The sequence below is a fragment of the Meriones unguiculatus genome, chromosome 12 (assembly GCF_030254825.1).
Source record: "Meriones unguiculatus strain TT.TT164.6M chromosome 12, Bangor_MerUng_6.1, whole genome shotgun sequence".
NCBI lineage: Eukaryota > Metazoa > Chordata > Mammalia > Rodentia > Muridae > Meriones > Meriones unguiculatus.
Window position 1 is genome coordinate 36,638,660 of NC_083360.1, and position 14,827 is coordinate 36,653,486.

Here is a 14,827-nt window from a genome sequence, read left to right on the forward strand (position 1 = left end):
ACATCCTTTCTGTTGTTGGCCCACTCAATAATTATTTGGTTAGTGTCTTCTAGCACAAGCACCAGGCAAGGTGGTAAAAAAAAAAAAAAAAAAAGGAGACAGAAAGAAGGCAGCCCTAATCTCAAGAGCAGAACAGTAGCTTGGAATTCAGAACTGAACCCTGCTAGTACTGTAAAATATAAGCCTAGGAGGGTATGTGAAAGCTGTGAGCACTTGAAAATGAGATGTTTTCCCCATTTCCTCTTCACACTCTTCCAATATCATTAGAAGCTACTGATTCTATAAGTACAAAGTCCTGGCAGCCACACTTGCCTGCTGGGCCCAGGCATCTATGGGAGTTGCATCTTGTTTGCACTTTGCCTTCTCTGTAAATCTTAGGAATGTTGCCATTTTGGAAACTGCTCCATGGGGGGAAAAAATACTTCATGGGTTCAAAACAGAACAGGCACTCTCTGAGTGGGACCATTGTAATACACTGAAGTTTGCAAAAGTGGCTTCCCGGTGGAGCCTGTTCCTCAAAACAGGACACAGCCTGGTTCCAAACCATGGCCCCACAATGTAGCCCACATTCTTCCAAACCTAGACCTGGGTGAGTAGACCCAGACCATTAGAATCATCATGTCTGCTAGCCCAGTCTGCAGCTGCATTAGAGAAAGCAGATGTAAAGGATCAAGACTCACATACAAAAGTTTGGGGCTACAACTAAATCCTAAATCCAAAATGAGAACCATTTTGCAGCTGCCTTCAAAATTCTTAGATAAATTCTGGTGTTTGCCTTAAAATAAAACTGCAGTGAAATTATGTGAGTGCCTCAAAAAGAGAAAGTCCTGTTCCCTGACAGCTACTGCACAGTGCAGCCAGAACAGGCTGGCAGGACTTCCGAGAGACATCCTCTCTGGCTTCAAGGAGCTGATCCTGTAGAGCAGAAGTCAGCCTGTGATGACCTGAAACCCCACTCGTGTCAATAAAGCTTAATTAGAACACAGAGTCACTCATTTCCATTCTAGATATGGCTGGTTTTGTGTTAAACACTGGTGAGTTAAAACTACACAGGCTGAAACCTCTAGCCTCTCCATCAACTTTACAGACTCCCTCTTCTAGCAGACAGAAATGTGCTAAACACTATCATGGAAATCGAAGCTTGTTATCCAGAGGAGACAATGATCCTCTTGGCTGAAATGAGAAGTGGCTCTGAGTCTTCCTTTCTGGGAGTGGACCACATCTGCGCACAGGCTCTCACCAGACACAAGGCATTTACTAGACCTGTGGGATCCTTGTCTTGGTAAACAGAAAACCCCTCCCTTCTATTCTTAGGCAAGACCCAACAGCAATGCAGCGAAGAGGTCAGAGGACATTCTTCTGAATGTCCCCAAGGTTAGATACATACCTCTTCTGGGAAGGCTCCATTAAAGCGGAAACTTTGTCATCATAGAACTTCTTCATTGCAAACCTGTCCAGGGCCTGGTCAGCACTGGGGAAGCAGAGGTAAGAGGAGAGAAAAGTGGGGATAATGAATAAGTATGTCAGGTCAGTGGTATCCAAAGCCCCTCAAGGCTGAACGGCCAAGATGACATGTCTGTCAGTGACCTTCTCCCATGTGGAGCTGCACCTTTCCACACACAGCTTAACATTTTTCTACAGGTGTGCACTCAGTTCAAAGTAGGAACCACACTGAACTCCTGTCTGAACCCCCTTATTTAAGGGTGTGATACTCAGATGTGCCACTGGCTGAAGGCTCCAGCTTCATCTCCCTTATGATGTGAGGAACAAGCCCAGAATGTGCACAAGAAGCCCTGGGAAGTCTTGGGTATATGTGACACTCGGTAAGTAACTTCAAGGAAAGCTTGAAGGTTGAGGAAAAGGTTGATGGTTGGGAAGGTGTGGGGGGACTTGGGCTTCCCAGGTATTCCTAAAGTACCTCCACAGAAAATGAATCTACTTGCCAACAGCCTACTTGACCTTCAGGCCTCGACCCACAATGCTCATATTAGTATTTGTGGAACCTTGCGGAAACCTCACTGTGGGCATTCACACTTAAACAATGAAATAAAACTTATTTAAACCAAAAACAGCTTTAAAAATTCAGATAGGCATTCCTTTAAACCCTTTAATAATAACTCTCAGAGGGCAGAAGCAGGCAGATGTCTACGAGTTCCAGACCAGCCAGCTGTACACAAAACACAGCCAGCTGTTTTTAAAACACAAACAACAACAAAATCAGATAGGCATATGAGTTCTCTCTGGAAAAGTTTGTATGTACCCTCCAGAAAAATGACACATTCAGGGATTCTGAACATGGCATTCTCAAAATATATGCAGAGATAAGGCCCAGTGTGAGTGAACACTGACCCACTACGTGTATTTGTTTCACCACAAAACAGGGGTTGGCCAGTGAAGCTGTCACAGACGGAGGGGACCATCTGAATTCAAAACATGTCAAATAGTAAATGGATATGTCTTTCAGGTTGGAAGACAAAGTTTCATATCCAGTCTTTGACTTCTAAGCATTCTCTTTTCTGGACTCCACACATTCAATTAAATTAAATCCATTCATTCAATTAAATTCAGTGTCGATGTTCGGAAGTCACAGAATGCTTAGCTCTCTCGTTAGTTCTGGCTTCATCTTCTAAACACTTCAGAGTGCTAGGAACAAGAATGCTCTCTCACTTTGTGAACTTGCAGCCTCTGTTTTCTGTTTCTTGTAGTTGTAGTTTGTGATAAACTTAAATCACAAACTATCTATCTATCTCCTGTGATTTCTAAAGTATAACCTAAGGGGAGAGGGAGGATCAGAAACTGTTGTAAGAAAAGCAACTCTGGGAACTTTCTGGGATCTAAAGAGAAGGGAAAGCGACCTGGGTGGGAGGACTCAGCAAATGCTTCAATATGTAATCTGCATATCCGTGGACTGCGAAGCCACAGAGCTGTTGGAGCTGTATCGGGGCAGGTGCTCAGGAGGTGATGTTAATTTAGAAGAGCAAGCGATTTTTTTTAAAAATGCAGTGAGATCCACTCACTTAGCTGGAAAACACTTGATACTGTGACTCCTGCAGCAGCAGCAGCAGTGGCCACTCAGAGCCCAGTATGATCCTATGTGAAGCACTCTAGGGATAGAGACATGCAGGGTAAGTCACAGCGTGAGGAGTCTCAACTGCAGTTCCCACAGTCCAGGTAAGAAGAGGATGCGAAGGCTCACAGAGACTCAAGCATGCTCCCTGACATTTATAGGTAATGTACCAACTATCCAGGGAGAACAGGGTTTTACGGTTCTAGGGATACGCTTTGACAGAGCAAGGCTGGTCCCCCAGATGCAGCAGTATATACAGTTGGGGAAACTTCTCTGAACTATTCGGAACAGCAATGCTCACTCGGGTGGTCTGTGTTAAGAAACAACTGTGCTAAGTGTGGTCTCCGACCAAATTCCTTTTACATAACTGAGGAGCCAATGTGACTGGGAATCTGGATGTGTCTGGCACACACATGATGCTTATTCAAACCCACGGGGCTCTGCCTTTTGCCCAGGGGTAGGGTTTCCTCCCTGGCAAGCACCAGCCTCTCCATTTGTTTCCAGAGAAAACATTCCAAAAGTCCAATTTCACTCCTTCACACTGCAAAGGAGAAGGTTTCTAAGTGAGATGAGAGGGCTTCTATTTCCTCAGGATGGAATGGCCTGGGCACACAACGCAGCTATTGAGATGACCAGGGGGTATGCAAATGCTTTTCTTTTCCTGTGCAGTGCTGGGGAGAAATCTGAGGTCTCGCACCAACTAGGCAACTGTACTGAACAAGCTACACTCCTACCCAGCCATGACATTTTCTAAACGGAATTTTAGCCTTAGTGGAGACCTGTGCCTCAGAAAGCACATCAGGAGACACCCTGACCGTCCAGGGCTGGGATGGCTGGGCTAAGACCAAGGTCCTATCACTTTAGAGGAAGACATACAGACTTTCCAGAACATGCAAAAACAAGGCTGCCGTCAATATCGTGATGTACGGGGTATGAAGTGATCAAGTGACGGTTTCCAACAGGGTGGCAGCAGCAGCCGCCTGTCTGTTTTCATTAGAGAACGAATGAGCTCGCTCAGTTTTACTGCCGCCATAGAACTCCTTGGCATCAATCGCACAGGACATCCCAAATAGGAATATGTCTTTTTCATCCTTGCTGGAAGTCGATTTCAGACACAGCACTCCAGCACTCAGAGAGAGGTAAGATCAGGCTGGTTCCCAAGAAGACCACTGGCCACACGTGCAAACCCAACGCCCCCGTGGAAATGAGCCCCCATCTCCATCCTACCTGGCTGAGACATTGGTGAAGTGCATGTAGGATGATATGACCACTCCGATGCGTCCTTTACTGCCCTGCGAGAGACCGGAAAGAAATCAACGTTCTTCCTATAGAATCCCACATACAGACATAATGGGACAGGAGTAGGCTCAATCATGAGCACAATGACAGAGAACAAGCACCAGCCCTTCCGCCCCCCTAATACTAAAGCACCAAGCATAGCAGTGCCTCCTCAGCAGGGATCTTCACACGGGGACCCATAACAAGAGCAGGTGCTAGCTGGGTGTCTGCAGACTTCCCCGGAGGGCATATCCACACGGCGGCAGCCAGTCACTCACCGCCTCCCAATTAGGTTACGTGAACTGGTGCCAGGAACTGCAACAATTAGCATGACTTAATTACCCAGGTGAAACAGGCATAAATGCCTGCCCAAGGGCTGACAGTGATGGGGCTCTGTGTACACAGCTCTAAGTGGCAGCACCTCAGAATCTGGTGAGCTGGTGGTATCCCACGCCAGCATCCACCACCACACTTTATACAACAGGGAGGAGACCTTATACACAGCGAAACCACGTCCCAGGCAGCTGCTATGGAAATCCTCTTAGACATCCACAACCACACTCACAGCCAAAGTGACCAGCAGTAGAGGCAGAAACTCTGTGTCAGAGCAGACCCACGTAGATACTAGAGCCTGGACTGAAACTTCTGGACATACTGCTGTAACCTATTGACAGGGCTCTGCAAATAGTAGCCCAAAGGCTATTCTGTTCTATCCACCAACTCTTTTCCTACAATCTGTGAGCTAAATTTCTACTATCACGTATTTTTAAGCATTGTAAAAATTAAAAAATCAAAACAGAACTGGTTTGTAAGCCATGGGGAAGAAAAAAAAAATATCACACAAAACTTGAATGTCCTCATCTCATTGTCTGCCGGAGCCTGGCTATTCTGCTTCAGCAACTCCAACTCTTCCCTGAAGGAGCAGGCTAGAAGAACTAGGCAGGACAGTGTAGCATGCAGAGCCTAAATACTACCTAGCTCCTTTGAGAAAAGTTTTCCAAATCGTGATCCCAAATCATGCAAAGCCAAAGTGGCAGGTCACCAATGTGGAGCTCCCCAACTCTATTATTCTCTTCCCTTAAAAAAATAAATAAATAAATAAATAAATCCTGTTTCTGGGGCTGGAGAGATGGTTCACAGATTATGAGCACTGTCTGTTCATCCAAAGGTTCTGAGTTCAATTCCTAGCAACCACATGGTGGCTCACAGCCATCTATAATGAGATCTGGTATTCTCTTCTGGCCTACAGGTGTACATGCAGGCAGAGTACTATACAAATAATAAATAAATCTTGAAAAAAAAAAGTCCTGTTCCCTCCAATTGCTTCCAATGTCTATTCTATTTGCCCTTCTGTATGAGAATTAAGCTTCCTCCCGAGGGTCCTCCCTGTTACTTAGCTTCTGTGGACTGTAGTATGGTTATCCTGTATTATATGTCTAATATCTGCTTATAAGAGAGTGTATACCATGTGTGTCTTTCTGGTTCTGGGTTACCTCACTCAGGATGATCTTTTCTAGTTCCATCTATTTGCCTGCAAATTTCATGATTTCCTTGTTTTAAATATCTGAGTAGTATTCCATTGCGTAAATGTACCACAATTTCTGTATCCATTCTTCACTTGAGGGATACCTAGGTTGTTTCCAGATTCAGGCTAGGATGGGAGCCTAAAATAGATGTCCTCTCCACCCAGCAGAAAATTGAAGCAGATGCTGAGACTCACAGCCAAACTTCAGGCAGAGTGCAGAGTCTTAAGGAATAGTGGGGGGATAGAAGGACCTGAGGACACAGGAGCTCCACAAGTTGACCAACAAAGCCAACAAATCTGGGCCAGGGGTGGAGAGGCCTGCAGAGATCGACTGATGCACCAACCAAGAACCATGTATGGAGAGGCCTAGACCCCTTGCTCAGATGTAGCCAACAGGCAGCACAGTCTTCATGTGTGTCCCCCAGAAAGGGGAGGAGGGGTTATCTTTGACATGCACCCTGTTATCCACTCTTTAATCAGTTCCCCCTGGCTGGGAAGCCTTACCAGGCCACAGAGGGAGAAGACCCAGGCAGTCCTGATGAGACTCGATATGCAGGGTCAAATGGTAGGGAAAGAAGGCTCCCCCTTTCTGTTGTCTAGAGGGTTGAGGGGGATAGGGAAAGGGTGGGACCAGGAAGAGACAAGAGAAGAGGCTACAATCGGAGTATAAAGTGAATAGATCATAAAAAATTTTAAGAAAAGATTTTAAAGTCAGTACTAGAGATCAGACATTGTACACACAAGGAGGCACTTTACTACTGAGCTATATCCCCAGCCCCCAGCTCCAGCCCTAAAAACAAGTAAATGAACAAACTCAAGAGTTTTCACAAAATCAACCATCATGTGAAGCTGTGCATTCTGGGAGATACCAATGCAGATACTTGGCAAGTTCTTGGCATATTAACTGCAAAGCTACCAATGTATTTCCTGAGCTAAGCGGTATTTGTCTTAACGACAGAAATCACTCATAAGAAAACAGGAGCTTGGCCCAAAACAGACCCACACATGATGGCCTTTATTGCTGATTCCATCAATCATTTTTTGTGGCACTAGTTAGAGGTTTAAGGAGAGATGGGAGGGGGAGCATTGCAGCAATAGTTGGGACTTTTGACAGCTCGTTTCATTAGCAGACGGATAATCCAGACAAGAAATAACTTAGGAATTCAGACCGAAACCACCTTTTGAATTAAATAAACCTATAACACACAGATGGAATATCCCACCAACAGTGGCTTCAAGGTCACAAGAATGTGCTTCAAGGTCACAAGAAACAGCTTCAAGGATAGTTCATACATGAGACCACAAAGCAAGCCCCAACAGAGTTAAGCCTAAAATCCTATCAAGTATCATTTCTGTCCACTGTGGTATGAACGTATAAATCAGAATGGAGACAGAGGGGTGGACATGCAAAATTCTCAAATGTGTAGGAGGTAAACATGTTATTGAATAGCACTTCAGTCAAACAAAAGGTTAAAAGGAAATTTTAAAAATATATGGAAACATGAGCTGGAGAGTTGGCTCAGTGGTTAAGAGCACTGGCTGCTCTTCCAGAGGACCTGGGTTTGATTCCCAGCAGCTAGCTGCATGCTAGCTCACAATCATCTGTAAATTCAGTTCCAGAATATTGGATGCCCTTTTCTAGTCTCCACTGGCACCGGGCATGCATGTGGTGCACAGACATATATTTACACAAAACAACCATACACATAAATAAATATATTGAGACAAATAAGATGGAGGGGGGAAGGCCACTAAAATTTACTGGAAGTAACAAAAACAGTACCAAGAGAAAAGTTTATAGTAATAAATGTTCACATCTAAAAAGAGAGGGAAGATCTCGAATGAAGAACCTTAATTTATAGTTCAAGTAACTAGAAAAAGGCTAAACCAGACCCAAAGTTAATATAAGAAAATAGAAAAAGAGCAGAATAAAACAGAGATTCAGAAAATAGAAAAGATCAACCGAACTGACAAGTTTTTGGTTTTTGTTTTGTCGTTTTTGTTTTTAAAGGTAAAAGAAAATCAGAAAACCTTTGGCAAAGATTAAAATAAGACTCAAAAACTGAGAACAGAATGAAAGGGAATAGTCAACAGCATAAAATGCAAGGCTCTGTATGGCTCCTATGGACAACTGCAGGCCCTTAAAACAGGCATTCAGGTGAAACAGGTGAGTCCCGCAAAACACACACCCAGCCCAAACAGAAAATCTGAACAAGGTAAGGGATCTAAGCAGTACCAAATCTCCCATCAAACAGCTCAGCACCCTGTGGCTTTAGGGAGACTATACTAACCGTGTTAAGAAATGACAATCCTAAAACTCTCTGAAAAAAAAAAAAAAACTAACGATGAGGGACACTGCCAAACTCATTTTAGAAGGCTAGCCGAGTACCGATGGGATGCCACTGTGTATGCCTAGGCTTCATGGGTATGGTGTGGATGCAAGTTCTCAGTCCTACAGTGAGTGTGAGCAGCTGAGGGTGAGGAAGGGAAATGAGTGTGCCCTCCTCATCCTGTCAGACTCTTAAGAGTGAACTCTGTAAGTATTTTCACCTTCAGATCAGCTCTCAGTTCACAGGCTATAGAAAACCACGGGGTAGGTGGAATCCACCGGTGACCACAGGCTCTTAATGCAGACAATGGCCTTTCAGATTTCCACAGTTCTGCTCCAAGACCTAACAAAAGTCCTCCACTCAACCCACACAACATCTAGTGGGAATGTTCTTTGCCACGGACTTCCAAACGAGAGGCAAAATGTGGAAAAATGCTCTCACAAGAAGCACAGCCTCTTTCTAGTTTGGAATGGCTTGGGCACATGTTGAACACAAATTATACTATTGTAGTGAACAGAACGGCTGCTGCAGCCCAGTCCTAGCCTCTCCCATCCCAGTGGAGACAGGTCATTCTGGGCATGTGTGAAAGAGAACACTCAACTGTGCAAAGCAGATTCCAGCCCTGCAGCCATGATGAAGGTGAACTCCGGATGGCATCAGCAACCACAATTTCAAATTAAAAGCTTACCTCTCATGGCACATTTTCTGGGCACTTCAAAAGTAGTTTAAAGCAATGAGCGAGCACTCTGGTGGGTAATGAAAGGGAACTATCACAAGCCTATAACCTGGACATCCGCCCAAAGAGCCCAGAATTGCTTAAGGAAATGGGGGTGGGATAGAAAAAAATATAGATGGTGTTTTCACTTTTGGTGACCCCTATGTTTTCAATCATATCACAATTCATTGCAATTTCATTAATATTCAAAATGAACAAGTATAGAACGAAATGGACAGAAGGGAGCTTTAAAAAGTTCAGCAACACAAGAAACCACAGACCTATGAATTCTAAAGCCAAACTTCAGGCTTGGGATTCTTTTATTTATCTTTTTAAGGATGAATATGAAATCTAGAAGGCATACCTCCATGGAACATGTCACATCAGCTGACAAACATCCTAGAAACAGAGTGGCTCCAAGGAAAATCACCTGGTGCAAGTGACCAGCACCAGCCTTAATTCATGAGGCTCCTTTAACGTCTTGAAGCCCAACTTGGGGCCCCCAGAGCTTGTGGGAGCATGGAACACTCACCCTGCAGTGGATGACAACTACATGCTGAGGGTCGCTGTTCAGCCATGACTCCTGGGCTTTACATATGGTGCACATCTTGTCAAGAGGTGGTGCATGCTGCTCAGGCCAGCCCACATCCATGATCTGCAAGACAAAGAAGAGAGAACTGCCTCAGTTTCCACCTCCTGGACCCTTCTATGGGAATCTCAGTGACATCATTCACAGTCAGTCATGGGGGATGCACTGTGTAGACCTCTTCAGAAAGCTAGTGAGCTACGGCCAGTTTCCTTTAGAGGAAAGAAAATAAGAGCCACCAATGAATGCCCATTGGCCATACCTCACCCAGGCTCTGCTCTACTCCTTTGTATTTGGGTGACAATTCTACAGAGGCCTTCCAGAGGCGTCAATGGTTCAAACTTGACTGCAGAGGAATCTAGGACCTCCAAGATCTAAAAGAACAGTCTGTGGCCAACACTGTTCCCCAATGTTACCCATTCAAGCTGAGAAGAAGTCCCATGCCATGGAGGCCACACTTCAGGGTCACAGAGTCCTCCAGAAGCCAGGGAGTACCTTCAGGCTTTGCTTCTATTTTGGCACATGAACAGAGAAAAATCACAGAGCTAAAGACCCAAGCAAGCAGCCCTGCCACTGGCCACACACCTGGGAGAGCTATGTGGGGGTGTTACTGCTCCTATTTTCTATTTTTAGAGGATGGAGTGGACGGAGATGTTTCACAGATGAAAGCAATAGAAAGGAGTTCAGTAAACTAGACCGCAGTAAAAACAGCCAGCACAGCAGTTCCATGACGCTCTGGGCCCCTTCCCTGTGCACAGAGCATTAACTAAGGCACATGTGAATTCCACTTACTAGTAGACTGAGAGGCCTTTATTGAAAAGGCCTAGGGCCAGAATTATTTTAGATTTTTTTTTTCTCAGACTCTGAGTATTTGATAGACTTTAACAGCTAGACATCTATACTTCAGAAAGGCAAAACTGTAAATCTGAACTTTTTGAACATGATGTTAGTCAAAAGTTTTGAGGTTTAGAGCATTTTTATCTCAGGTTACAGGATGTTTAGCCTATACTGTCCTATTCTAATATGTTGCAAAGCATTTCAACACATAGACTATATATACAAACACACAGACGCAGTCCAACAGTCCTAATTTTATCCCTAAATTTTGCTACTAAGAGTAATCACGGATGGAAAGGATACTGTGTGACTATTCAGAGGTCTCAGAAGAGACATCTTCCCAACAGGGAGAAGGCTCTTACACGTCATTGTCATGGCTACACAATCTAGACTCATGCTATAGTGGCAGAGTAGTGCACACAGGCACATGTGTGAGCTGTGAATGAAGGCTGTGGGCTGCACGGATGCTGCTTTTCTGACACAGATGTTTTATGAATGAGCATCCCTTCTCCGAATCTCATAAGGCCAGACAGGTTTGAGGATTTTTCTGTTTCAAATTCTGGAATACCTGTACTTGGGGACAGGACACATGATGAAACACAAAATAAACCTATGTGTTTTGTATGCACCAGATTGTGTAGTACCTTGAGGCAATTTTATACATTTTCAATAATGTTGTATGTAGAACAAAGTTTCCAGGGTGTGGAATTTTCCTTCCATGGGGTTATATTGGCATGCAACAAAGTTTTGGCTTAAAAAAGGAAAAAGACTAATTTTGTTTTGTATGGGTGAGTGGGGATCATATGTACGCATGAGTACAGTGCCTGCAGAGCAGAGAGACCGCTGACCACCCTGGAGATGGAGTTACATGGAGCTCTGAGCTGCTACCACTGTAGGTGCTGAGCATCAAACTCGGGTCCCCCTGCAAGAGTCCTAAGTGCTCTCAAACCACTGAGCCATCGTTCTGGGCCAAGTTTTAGCTTTTGAGTAGCTTTGACTTTAGATTTTCAGAGAGGGTTGCTGGACCTATGTAAGTTTTATAATTAATATAAAGCTTTGTTCCACAGAGGCCTACAAGAAACTGCTTTTGCACAAACAAAACACACATCGCTGACATTTTGCAAAGTCAAAACATACAGAATTATATTCCATACCTTTGGGTTAAGCTTTGTAAGATCATATCTCTTCTCTGAAAGGTTTAATACCTACAAAAATGAAAAAAAAATGCTTTTACACAAATCGTGGTTCCCAGAGAGGAAGAAGACGACCGCATTTCAACAGTTGCCTCTAAGGATCTAGGACCAAAAGAGACCGAAACGAAAAAGTGTGTGTGTAGTCACTGGATAAAAAGAAAGATATGGATAGCACCTGAATCCCTGTAAATTTTTAGTTTACTTTTGTGAACTGAAGCCAAAATGGGGAAGATAAACTTTTCCTTTTCATCTGTTTGGCTTTTTTTTTTTTTTTTTTTTTTTTTTTTACTCTTAATAGCTTCACACATTCTAAAACACAGGGTCTGTACACAGGTATCTATAGTAGCTCTTCCTGGACTGCTCAGGGAATACCCTGGGGACAGGCAGGAGTCCCTCCTCAGCAGAGGAGCCAGGTATGGAAAAGCCTGAGCTTGAGACCTGTGGCTAACAAAGGTCTTCTGCAGCCACGTGTGGAATCAAGTCCTACAAAAGACCACGTGTCCCCTTAGAGGACACATGGTTCCTCCCCTAACTCAGCCCCAGCTACCTCTCCGATCCACTGAGTTTCAGCCCACTCCTGCCCTGATTGAATCACTAGCACTCAGCTGCCCTTCCCTGGAGGGCACGGAACACCATGTCCTGACTGGCTACATCACTCTGAGTGCCTTCCACAAAAGGCTTGTGGGTTTGAGAATGCCCTCAGCAGTCTCTTTGGGAAGGTGGGGAGAAGGCCACTGAAGGAAGAGCCCTGGTGCTGAAGAGGCAGCTCTGGGAAAGTCTGGTGAAAGGGGACTAGGGTGTTAATCCCCTGCCCACAACCAGGCTGGACCTCAGGGAGGAGCACAAGTGCCAGAGGAGGTCATAAGGAGTTCATGCAGAGACTATCCTGGAAGCCACAGCTAGTCCCCACTGAGCCTAGCCCTGAGTCTAGCCATGGGAGAAGGTTGCTAAGGGTGACAATGACCTCCTTGTTGGCTTTGTAAGATTAGCTCTCCCCTAGATAAGGCAGCAGCATGAGAGAAGGTGCTAGAAGCTGTCATGTAATCTAAGAAGCGATTACAGCAGCAGGAAGAGGCTCCTTGGGACTGGCAGCCCTGACAGAGAATAAGACCAACCAGAGAGGGGAACCTGAGAAACCATTCTTCTACTTCTGCTCAGACATAGTCTCCCTCATTTGACACACGCATGTTATGGAATCAGGCTATCTGGCTTTGCCTCCAGGACTGCCTTGTTTCTTGGACACCCACCCTCTTGCCTTTCCAATGCCATGGACAGCAAGGAGGGGACATGGTTGCCTCCTGACACCAGGGATACCATTAGCCAGGAGTAGCTCTGACTGGGAATGCCTACAGTTCCAGAACCAGTCTTACTGATGAGACGCCATGCTTAGTGTTGGACAGAGGCTGCAGCCACCCCTTTCGTCAATTGTCACAGCTCATGACACAACCTATAAGAGCAAAGCGAATACTCAAAGGGCAAACGCATGGTCAACCCCCACCTCCTAGACTCATGGGTTAAGATTCCAGACCCCAAGACCATTATGCGTTTGTAAGCAAGACATACGGATATAGCTGGCCCTCACATGCACCCTCTGAAGGGTCCATGCCTACAGCTTCTCTGCCTCACTGTGGCTGTCCTGCCCACTCACCAGGTAGTTGTCTCCATGCTTAGACTTGAGCATGCGTGTGACTTCCTGCAGGCTGTGCAAGTAGGACTCCTCTGAGCAGCTGGCAGGGAAGGACACTGCGATGATACGCTCTGTGACATATGTGAGGTCCAGTTCATGGCTGTCCTCCATAGCTGGTCTCAGGACCAGGGGCCTGCAAGAGTGGAGAAGGCGGTCAGTAAAAGGATGAACACTCACCCTCTAGGATTTTCAGGAGAGAGCTGGAAACACAGCTTCCTGGGAGTCTCATTACAGTCCCCACTCCCTACGGTACATAAGATCTATTGCAGGCCAGGACTGAACAGACACAGGGCCTAACCAGTGGGAATAAGCAGAGGAGAAGCTCAGGAAAGAGTGCAGGAGTGTGGGTAGAAAGCAAGTGGGAACACAGGGAGGTATGGTGGGCTCCACAGTTTGCCCAGAGACTGGCTATTGGAGAAGGAGTGCAAGCCTGACTCCAAGGCATCAGGGTCAGCATGAGACAGACAACAAGGGTGGTATAAGCAGAGACCACAGATGATGACAAGCAGCACAGAAGCAAGCAGCAACCCTGTCTCCATGCTACTTCTGGGGAAAAGCCTTGTGAAGCAGACTGGAGAAGCTGTGGGGAGAGGGGAGGGTCTTTGCAGAAAGCCTGGAGATGAGCCTAGATCCATCCCTGGAAAGTAGATGAGTGAGGATTTGATGAAAGTGGACATTCTGCTGTGAAGGAGTCCCTTCTCCCAGGCAGAGGGATAAACCCAAAAGAAAACACTGTAAATGAAACCAGAGTAGGATGTCATCGACTGCTGCCACCATACCCAAGCTTCTGGCCTGGGTTTATTTTTCCTGCTTTTACTATATGTGTTTCTCTGTCTTTCCTTGATTTTCAGACAACAAGAAAAATGATTCACCAAAACTCTACATACCCATCCATCCTTCAAATCACCAGCATTCACCAGTGTCATCCCTATTTCACCCTTCACAGTCACCAATACCCTGAAGTTTCCAACAACATTTGACTAGCTTCTGCATAGAAGTCTACTCTCCTTTTTGCAACTACTCTGAAGCAAGCCTAGAGATTTTTCACCTTGAAAAAAAAAAAAAAAAAAAACTAATAGTATCAGGCATGGTGGCATACATCTTTAATCTTAGCATTTGGGAAGCAAAGGCAGGCAGAGTTCTGAGAATTCTTAGTCAGCCTGGTTTACATAGGAGTTCCAGGCCAGCCATGACTGCCCAGTGAGTCCTTGTCTCAGATACATGATAGATGGAGGGATGGGTGAGTGGGTGGATGAGTGGGTGGATGGATGGATGGATGGATGGATGGATGGATGGATAGAAAGAGATAATGCATAGTTAAATAGACAGACAGACAGATAGATATAGACAAATAGATAATATAGATAGATATCAAGAAAACACTGATAGTATAGATTTTAGAAGACTTTATCAAATCACCTATGACATTATCATACCTAAAAGTAGAAACAACACCAAATATGCAACAGCATAAATTTGTTTTTTACAGTTGACATATTTGAACATTTTCAAAGATTCTTTTCCATTTTATTCTTCAAAAATAGACATGAAAGAGTTTCTATTTTTTTAAAGATTTATTTATTTATTATGTATAGTGTTCTGTCTGCAT

The 14,827-nt window shown here is 44.9% G+C and overlaps 1 protein-coding gene across 6 annotated transcripts in view; it reads right to left on the reverse strand.

Moving 5' to 3' along the window:
* The window catches only part of Tns3 (tensin 3), a 230,275-nt gene that overhangs the window by 105,076 nt on the left and 110,372 nt on the right, over nt 1-14,827 (reverse strand). For all 6 annotated transcript variants that reach the window (XM_060365655.1, XM_060365654.1, XM_060365658.1 and 3 more), the window contains 5 exons: nt 13,180-13,351; nt 11,493-11,543; nt 9,448-9,570; nt 4,295-4,359; nt 1,388-1,471 (listed from right to left, as the gene is read on the reverse strand). In XM_060365655.1, the coding sequence (XP_060221638.1) occupies nt 1,388-1,471; nt 4,295-4,359; nt 9,448-9,570; nt 11,493-11,543; nt 13,180-13,351 (495 nt within the window). The remainder of the gene's footprint in view (nt 1-1,387; nt 1,472-4,294; nt 4,360-9,447; nt 9,571-11,492; nt 11,544-13,179; nt 13,352-14,827) is intronic.